At 50.2% G+C, this 9,897-nt stretch overlaps 1 protein-coding gene and 1 pseudogene across 1 annotated transcript; both read left to right on the forward strand.

Annotated features, from left to right (window-relative positions):
- The first annotated feature begins 1 nt into the window (after nt 1).
- LOC123097239 (uncharacterized) lies at nt 2-1,144 on the forward strand (annotated as a pseudogene).
- A 2,387-nt stretch (nt 1,145-3,531) lies between these two features.
- LOC123099261 (uncharacterized) lies at nt 3,532-5,020 on the forward strand. The gene is made up of 2 exons (XM_044521437.1): nt 3,532-3,705; nt 4,237-5,020. The coding sequence occupies exon 2, from the start codon at nt 4,278-4,280 to the stop codon at nt 4,887-4,889; it is 612 nt and encodes a 203-aa protein (XP_044377372.1). The 5' UTR covers nt 3,532-3,705; nt 4,237-4,277; the 3' UTR covers nt 4,890-5,020.
- The last annotated feature ends 4,877 nt before the right edge of the window (nt 5,021-9,897 follow it).

Consider the following 9,897-nt stretch of genomic DNA (forward strand, 5'->3'; position numbering starts at 1 on the left):
TCCTGTGGTGGCCGGTGGTCGATCTAATCCAGATCTGGCCGCCCGCGCCTCGGGCAGCGTGGCACTACCCTCCGGTGGCTGGTGCGTCGCGGTGGCCATGGCCGTGGCGTGACCAGATCGGTCGGCGGCGGCGCGGCTGGATCTGGGCCCACGTGTGGGCTCCCTGGATTGCGGTCGGCGTGGTGGCGGGTGCAACACGTCGGCAGATGGACAGATCAACCGGGATTCTTCCATTGTCTGGTCCATGGCGGCACGGGCAACTCTAGGGGAAACCCTAGATCTCCTTGGGATCGAGCAATGGCGGTGCTTTTGCGTCGTACCCCCTCTTCAGGGCATCATTTTGGAGTTTGCTTCGGATGAAGAGACCGACAACGCTGGCGGCGAACGCCTGGTGGCGCAACTGCCGATGAAAATTGAGCCGACTGCAGTCATGGCGGACGATGGTGACGTCTTTGATGTCGTACCCTTGTCGAGGCATCGTCGTTGCAGTTTGCGTCATCAGGCTCGGGATGCTCTGGGGGAAACCCTAGATCTACCGCAGGGCCGACGGCGGAACGTTTTGGAGCAAGTGATGGCTTTCCTCCTGGGGGCATCGTTTTGGAGCTAGTGATTGCTGGAGGGGACAAGAGGTCGAGCGGTGTTGCATCTACCGCAGGGCCGACGGCGGATCACGACGGCATGGCGCTGCGGAGTTTCGGCGACGGACGCGTTTAGATGGACACATGCAGGATGTTGGCGTTGTCTGGCACCGTGGTGGCGTCGACGGTAGGCCAGGCAAGGTCGATTCATCAGTTCCAGCTCAAAAGATGGACCAGAGGAAGATGGTGGGTGACAGCGAGACTGCGTCGGACCGGTGTGAGACCCAGACCCGGTAAATGGCTGGGCTGGGCCATCTGGCTATAGATGATAGGGTTTGGTGCGATGTCTGTTTGGTATTAGGCTCGGATTTTTGGCACACCTTCATCAAGGGGATAGAAGAAGCAACAGATGTTGCCTAGATGGCGGCTTCAAGCTGCATGCATCGTCCAGATGCAGAGGCCGGGGGTATATCCTCCTTTTCTAAAAGAATCTGCTTTCACTGGTTTTTGGTTTGTTATTCTCAGTTTTCCCTTTTTCTTTTGCTGTTATTCTCAGCATGCCGTGAAGCGGTTGCCCTCGCACTTGATCTATTGCTATCATATGTGGAAATCGCCTATGATTGCCAAGGAGTGGTTAACGCCATGAAGCAGTGTTCTAGAAGAACATATGCAAGTATCATCAGGGAGATAACGGTGACGTTGGGTCAACTCCAACAATGTTCTTTCATCTTAGAAGGGCGTACTACAAACTTCAGGGCACAAAGTCTTGCTAGACATGCTTTTGGTTTGGATATCTAATTCTTCAAAAAATGTCCAGGATTCGAAAAGTTTGTTCAAGTATTGTAAGAAAAGCTTAGAACTTTAAATTATCTTCCTTTTCCAAAATTTGTTCAAAACTCAAAAAATGTTCCCACATTCTTGAAAATGTTCGTGTTTTAATTTTTTTAAGAATTTCAAAATTGTTCAAGTTTTCCAAAACTGATAAATAAAAATGTTCGTCTTAGATAAATGTTTGCTACAGTACCCACTAGTTTTCAAGAAATGTTCATGTTTTAAAAAAAATGTTTGCATTTTTGATAAATGTTAAAAAGTTTCAAAATTATTTTGTGTTTTATATAAATGTTTGCTACGTTACCTCCTATTCTTAAAATTTGTTTGTGTTTCAAAGAACGTCCACGTTCAAAAAATGCTGATAATTCAAAAAAAGTTTGAGGTTTCCAAAAATGTCCGAGTTTAATTATTTTTCACAACTTCTGCAAAATATTCGTGTTTCGAAAATATTCACTTTTTCAGAAAAAAAAATGTTTCAGTTTTATTTTCAAGGTTTGGCGCTGCTAATTAATCAGAAGTGGTTGTTAGTCTTAGTGGCTATCAGCTCGTTCCTTGTAGTAGGAGGTCCTGCGTTCGCATCCTTGACTAGCATGTGTTTAGGGTGGTTGTACCAAAGCGAAAGTGTTAACTAAGAGCATCTACAGTTGGATCTCTCAAACCCGCCTCAAACACCAGGGCAGGACACCCGGTCACTGATCGGTCACGAAAAAACGACCTAGATGGGCCCCTCAAACCGACCTCAAACGCCCGGGCTGACCGGCACCCCTCATTTCCAGCCCAAATATGGAGCGGATATGGGGGAGCTCGGGCGCGCCCGGGCACGACCGCCTGGCCCGCACTGGCCCGCATCTACCGCACATATATTTGTCCCCATCCGCTCGCCAGACCAAACCCTAGAGCCACTTCACTCCACTCCCATCTGCCACCTAAGATCACCTCCAGCGATCTCCGGCCTTCTCCGACATGGCGGGCAGCGGATCTGAGTCCTTCACCTCCAGATCCGTCGACCATGAGCTCATCCCACGCGGCCCCATGGAGGAGATGGCCGTCCGGGTTTCGCTCCGGCACTCCCGGGAGGCAGCTGCACGACGGCAACGCTCGGACTCGCAACGCCGGGAATCCATTGCGTCCGCACAACCGGTTCTTGGATTCGGCGTTGCTGCCTCACCGGAGGCGGAGCTATCCGTTTGGTGTCTGAACGCCGTGGCGGAAGCGCAACCCCTTTGTTGGCATCCGCGGGCGTTTGACGGGCCGGATTTGCATGGTCCGGCTGTAGATGCTCTAAGCGACTAAGCATACCAACTCCACGATTTAATTGCAGTGAAGTGATTACAGTTAGCTGTTGCAATCTTGCATGCGTACGTGGGATACATGTGCAGTTCATACAAACATGAATGGGTGGTACGTAAATACTTGTACGTACCCGACTTGAGTTTGCATGCATAATAAACATTTCCAATTCAACCGACTGGCCGTCTAGTAAAAACTGACTCCCAACAGAACGATATGATTTGGAAGAATTTGGTAGGCTGAATCCCAACAGAATGTGATCGTATCGTCCTTGCTTTCTGTTTGTGGTGAGGATGACTGTGCTAGTGATGGCAACAGCTAACAACACATGAAGGTACGGGAGGGTGCATGATTGTTGTGTTTCTTCTTATTATTTCTACTTTGCTATTCTTCAGTTGTGTGCATCGATTCCAATGCGATGACTTCTTCGCAAAAAGTGGAGGATGGGATCAAAGGACAAGCAGGATTATTGGAATGATGGGGTGATTCTGCTGGCGTCGTCCAGAGTGAGTGGTAACTTCATTTTGTGCTCTTGTTCGTTAACGTTGTTGTCAGCTTCTATGGCTTACTGGTTTTGGTAGGCTGTACGTAGCCCTTCGTCGGCTTTGCGTATGTCTCGGATGTTCATTTGGGCTGAGGTATGCGCGTGTGTGAAGGTCGTGTTTAGTTGTCAGTTTTCTTCATTGAAAATTAGGGGAACAGAGTTGCTCGGTTTGAAAAGAAAACAATTTTTATATATGTTATATACGTGGCTAGCTGCCTCTCTAGCAAACCTGGCCAAATGGGCCGGCCCGGCCCGGCACGGCTCTGTGCTTTTACCTCCTATAAAAGAAAAGCCGCCCGCCTCCGTCTCTCCCCCGCACCGCACTCCATCGCCATCGCCTCGCCGCCGTTCCCCGCAACCCCCCTGTGTGTCGACCCAATCTCAATCTCACGGATATCACCCGACGGGACGGGACCCGGCGCCTCGTCCTCTCCAGATCTTACGCCCGCCCGCCCGCCCGAGGTGAGCGATTGGAGTTCCGATTGGTTGGTAGGCGCTGGTTCGTAGGTCTCGGATCCAGCCAGCGTGGTCTCTCGTTCCGATTGTGGTTGGTAGGCGCCTGGTCTTGTATCCTTTCCTGCCTGGCTTTGAGTATTCGTATGACTAGGATAGGATTTAACTAGGGTTTGTTTGGTAACACCACCCAGGGTTCGATTATCCGTAATAAGGAATCAATCTGACGTTTTAGTTAGGGTTTGCTTGGTAACACACACAGCGTCGGTTGTAATTCTGGAGATGCAATTTTCTTGCTCACAATAATGCAATGAATGATGGGATCTCTATCTACTTTGAACCAAATTATATTATATTCCCTCTGTTAATTATTTTTCTGTTTTGGGTATTCGTTCTTTTTGTTTAGTTGCCTATCAGTATAGTACATGGTTGAATTGCTGCTTTCACTTCATATTAATAACTATTCTGTCGCACAATGCAAATATGCTGCTGTATGGTCTCTTCCTGACATTAAATCCTCCTCTGTTTGTGCTGTACCAGCTGGTAGCAGCAACTCTTCTGCTGCAGTCCGCCAAAAGGAAATGACGAAGCTCTACAAAATCCGCTCCCATGCCCACATCCGAGCCCTGCTGGCCCGCGCCGATGAGCTGGGCCGCTCCCATAAGTTCATGCTTGTGAATCTTGTCTCTCTGGAGTCGGTGCGCATGGCGCGCGAGTCGTATGCACTCCTCTGCCCGCTCATCATGGAGGCGATGTTCTGGTCATGCGGGGAGCTGGATTCCCTCTCGGTCGTGGCAGGCTTGTCGCTGGAAATCCAAAAGCTCGAGCAAGATCTGTTACCCCAGCTCATGGTTCATGAGGCCAAGCTGGAACGGGGCGCCCTGGAAGCCCTCGTACTCATGAAGAACTCAGCAATTACGCTCTTACATCTGAGTAAGTGCTTTAAGGAAGCCTTGGGCGTATTGCTTGCCAAGGAGGATCTGGTCTCAGACCGAGTCGAACAGCTGAGCATAATGCTAAAGGATACTGCTGTTAATGTACTCGAAGGTAAATGCAACGGTGTCTGGCTTCAGGGGCGTGTCCTGTGGCTGGTCCAGCTGGTCAACCATGTGTTGGAGACCCCGGTTCGTTTCTGTGATCCTGATGAGTTTCCTGATGAGCTAGACTTATCAGCCTGCTCGAGGCTGTTGTGATGAGTATTTCTTAGGGGCGTGGCAAACAGTTTAGAATCAAATGTTGCGATGTATTTCTTGGACCCTCCTTTATGTTTGGATGTGTTACTAATGGATTTTAAATGATATGTATCTTGGGTAGTGTTTTCTCATTCTGTGCTAGTAGGGTACAACTTGCAATTACTTTCAGTTTTATTCTGTGTTTTACTGTACAGTCACATGGAGGTATTCGCTCTTTTTGGGGAATATATGCCAAAAGAATATAGTATGTTAGAAAAGAAATCCCAAATTTAAGTCTTTTAAGAGGTTTAACTAAAAGACTACATACGGATGAATATAGACATACTTTAGAACGTGGGTTTACTCATTTTGCTCCGTATGTAGTTTGGATGAATATAGACATACTTAAGAACGTGGATTCACTCATTTTGCTCCGTATGTGAGTGTCCATGATTAAAGCTTTGCAAATGCCATAAACAAAACATTACCTTGTACTTGAAGCTGAATTGAATTGAAATGTGATTAGCCTTCCACTAGCCAGCGTGTCCATGATTAAAGCTTTGCAAATGCCATAAACAAAACATTACCTCGTACTTGAAGCTGAATTGAATTGAAATGTGATTAGCCTTCCACTAGCCAGCCAAGCAGGAAGGAGCCCATCGTGCGCCATCATTCCATCCTTCATATCTCCATTTCCTCTTGTCGCGTCGCAGTCCTCAACTAAACTAGGCTGCTCCACCTTGCCGTCACCAGCCCCTTCTCCACCCACCTCCCCCTTCTCCTGACATGCAGATCTAGTTGCGTCGGTCGCCGCGTAACAACCCTAGCCACGACGAGCTCCACCACCGTGCGGTCCGGGAGCCGCGCCGCAGTCCTCAACAAAACTAGGCTGCTCCACCTTGCCGTCACCAGCGCCTTCTCCACCCACCTCCCCGTTCTCAGATCTAGTTGCGCCGGTTGCTGCGCAACAACCCTAGCCACGACGAGCTCTACCACCGTGCGGTCCGGGAGCCACGCCGCAGTCCTCAACTAAACTAGGCTGCTCCACCTTGCCGTCACCAGCCCCTTCTCCGCCCACCTCCTCCTTCTCCTGACACGCAGATCTAGTTCGCCGGTCGCCGCGCAACAACCCTAGCCACGACGAGCTCCACCAGCGTGTGGTCCGGGAGCCGCGCTGCAGTCCTCAACTAAACTAGGCTGCTCCACCTTGCCGTCACCAGCCCTTTCTCCGCCCACCTCCCCCTTCTCCTGACACGCCCTAAACCCTCTAGATCTTAAAAGCCCTGTATCTTTTATTCTGTTAGGTTTTTGGGGATTCTAAAAATCTTCAACGGGGTTCCCCCAGTTGAATTCGGATGTAACTTTTCGAGTAGATGATTTTTCATATAATTTTTTTTAATCCGAGTTCGTATGCAAAAGTTATGCCCATTTTACTAAATTCCAGAGATTTTGCAAATAAAGTCGAAATTCATATTTGTAAATTTTCCCAACAACTAGACCACATATCACATGGGAAACTTATTTTCTTTCTTTTTTTGACATTTCCATTATTTTCTTTATTTTTAAACTAAAAAGGCGGTCCACGGAGGGGGGGTGCATTTAGTAATGGCGCACCTTCACAAAGTGCGCCATTACTATGTGTATGACTTGGTCAAACCTTGGTCAAAGTTAGTAATGGCGCACCTATGCAAAATGCACCATTACTAAGTTTGACCAAGGTTTGACCCAGTCATACACATAGTTATGGCGCACTTTGTAAAAGTGCGCCATTACTATGTCAACTTAGTAATGGCGCACCTATAAAAAGTGCGCCATTACTATGTGTATGACTGGGTCAAACCTTGGTCAAACTTAGTAATGGCGCACTTTTCACCTGGTGCGCCATTACTGTTTTGGTTACTATTGGCGTACCTACACATGGCGCGCCACATGTATAATGCGCCATTAGTGTCCATATTGGCTATAGTTGTTTTTCTAGTAGTGTGCTATATGCCTAGACTCATTGCAGCCTCGTCGATCAAACTAAGCTGCCATCCAGAGGCTACGGATTCAAGTACACAGGTAGCAAGAACATATTGCAGAGAATCAAATTAAGCAAGTGGCAAGTAATGATGAATGAAATTCAGCAATCTTACCCTAAACATAGCTACGGCCGCCGTTCAGACGAGGAGAGCGGCGAGGGAAGCGTGGATAACGGCGGGGAAGCGATGTCGCGACCATTGTCCTCCTCCTCTTGCGCTTTGGAGTCATCTCCGACTCGGTTGGCGGCTCCACAATCTGCAACGGCACCTCGTGCACCGTGGGTTCCTGATCCAGTGTATGCTCTACCTTGGATCTGAACGCCCACCACCTCCGCCTGGTCCACGGGCTGGACGAATCGGCCTGCTCCATCGCCCAGAGGAGGATCTCGACGAAGTGCATCGGTTGTGCGGGTGTGGGGGGAAGCTTTGCCTTCTCCCTACTCGTCATTTGCTTCAAAGTGGCCATTGCCGTCCAGTGCATCTGACTTGTGTTGTGAAACCAAGAACGGATCTCCGTCAACCTTCTCATCTTGACCTGGTCGCCGCCGGCGATCTGCTCGATTTGCTGCTCCATCGAGGTTTTTGCGTGGATGGAAGAGGGGGATGGATGTGGAAGCTGAGAAGAGCAAAGTTGCGGCCGCGAGAAGGAGGAGAAGGCTAGGAGATGGTCGCGGTTGTAATGGTGATGGAAGAGGGGAAGTTTCACGGCGGTGGCCATTTGCATTGGACGAGAGGGGCGGCGGTTTTGCATTGGACGAGAGGGCCACCTTGTCATATTTTTCCTAGGACTAAAATGCCCCTAGATTAAAAGGTGTCCCCACCCACCTTGTCATTAATACTTTCGAGTACTTTCATCCGCGTACTTTCGAGTACCACGTATGTATGCGCCGTTAGATCGAGGCACAAAAAACGCCAACTACTATAAAAGTTGTACTGAAGTAATTATGATATCTCATGTTCATGTACCCCTTTTGTCCCAAAATAAGTGTCATGGTTTTAGTTTTAAATTTAAACTAAATGCACGACACTTATGATGGAGTACTTAGTAGTTAGTACAGAATATAAGCGTCAGCAAAGCTTTCTCTTCTTGTGCTTGGAGGTTTTAGTACATGCGCTCACCAGCCTCTTCTTGTAGGCAGGCAGACAGGTGCGCTACCTTGTCAGTGAGAGTAGAAGAGTGGGCGGCGAGCTTGGACATCAATCAACTCCTTCAACAGAACAGGGCAGCTTCTGGAGACATGATCGAAGTCGTGTGTCGCCATGGCCTCGTCTAGTTTTTTTTTTGTTTTTTGAGGGGTGCCTCGTCTAGTTTGGTGGGAGAGTTGATGAGCAAGTCAAAGCACGCGTCCTCTAGCCCTTGGCAGTGATGCTGCTCAGCGTGGTTGCCACGGTGCTCACGTCCATGTGCGGCCCAGTAGCGGATCTAGCCCAATAAGCCAGGGTGGGCCAACAGTAGAGCTGTTCATAAAAAATATATTTTTTCTTAATATTTTTTACCATTTTTCCTATGCTATAAAGCTTTTCAAAAAATCCGCCACTGCATGTGCCTGCACAATCTATCCTCGCAAACCAGCTTGAGCCTCTCCATGCCGTACCTGTCCGCGGCCTCCATGAGATGTTGAGCCATGGCGACCCCATCCCCTTCTTCTTCTTCTGGCAGCGAGTCGGTGTACACGAAATGCAGCAGATGCCTGAAAACCTCTGCTCGCATGCCGTCGATTTGCACGCCGCTCTCTTTCATTGCGCCGTACAGCTCCGCCCTGAGGACCGTGGACCGTGCCGCGAGCACGCACCGGTGCGCGGCGAAGGTCTCCCCGCCGATCGATCACGTCCACGCCCTCGCCGCTCCGGAGGAGGCCACGGAAGTGGTGAGGCCAATCAAACGGGGGCACCACCACGCCGACGACGGACCATTCGTATTCATATGCGAGGACCTCGATAACCGTGATGCTGCACCTTACCGTGAAGCAGTCGTCCTTGAGGAGGTGGCGCTCCAGGTCCAGGTCGGCCCTCTCGACCAAGTCGTCGCAGCTCCAGTAGGCGCTGGCGCCCACCAAGTCGAGCACCTCGCCGCTGGTCCTAGCGTAGCGCGGCACCGGGTTGGCGTGGTGGTCGATCGAGCACGTCGAACGCGACCACGGCCTTGATGGCGGCGTAGGCGGCGTCGAGGACGGCCTTGACAGACACGAAACCGGTGGTTTCCGGGGTGGTGCCGCTGGGGTAGAAGCCGAGGTGCTGTCTCCGATGCGGAAGGAAGGAGATGAGACGCCACAGCTAGCTGTTGGGGTTGCTGTTCCTCATCCATGGGTAGCCTTGGATCTTCATCATGTGGCGCGTCGTCGGCGTCGTGGCACAGAGAATGGAGGCTGATCGAGTCGCCGTTCGCAGCAGCCATGACGGCGTACCTGGGTCCGGTCCGGCGGCCGTCCAGCTTTGACGACCTGGGACTAGGAGCGAGCGAGACAGCTTGATGAGGCCGGACTTCTCTCCGATCGACGAGTCTCCCTTCGCTTATATGGATGGGATGGACCTCAGCTCAGCACCTACTCCCTCCCAGTCCAACCAAGGGAACTGAGGTCAACACGAGTAAATAGCATAAAACTACTACTTTACAGGCTAGGGTTCTAAAAAACTACCGAAAATAAATTTTTCTCTGATAAGTACTAAGTCAGGGGTCGGCTGTTTCAAAAAACCCAAATCGCCGTGTGATTTAAAATCAATCCAGATTATGACAGGTCGGGCCCGCACCTAAACAGGACGTTTGTTTGACTGTTTCTTTGACTGTTAGCTTACACAAGGGGTCCACATGTCAGCCTCAACCTCCTCTTTTGAATCCTTTCCTCTCTGCCTCATTTCGTCGAGCACCTTGTGTGCGTGCAGCTCGATGTGGAGGAGAGCTCGGTTGCTCGTTGGGGACGAGAGGTTGGTTGCTCGTCGGGGAGGAGAGCTTGCTAGATCCGGCGCGCAGCCTTAGATGTGACCATGGCGGGTCAGGCGGCGGAGATCAA

This window comes from Triticum aestivum, chromosome 4D (genome assembly GCF_018294505.1).
Source record: "Triticum aestivum cultivar Chinese Spring chromosome 4D, IWGSC CS RefSeq v2.1, whole genome shotgun sequence".
NCBI classification, from domain to species: Eukaryota; Viridiplantae; Streptophyta; class Magnoliopsida; order Poales; family Poaceae; genus Triticum; species Triticum aestivum.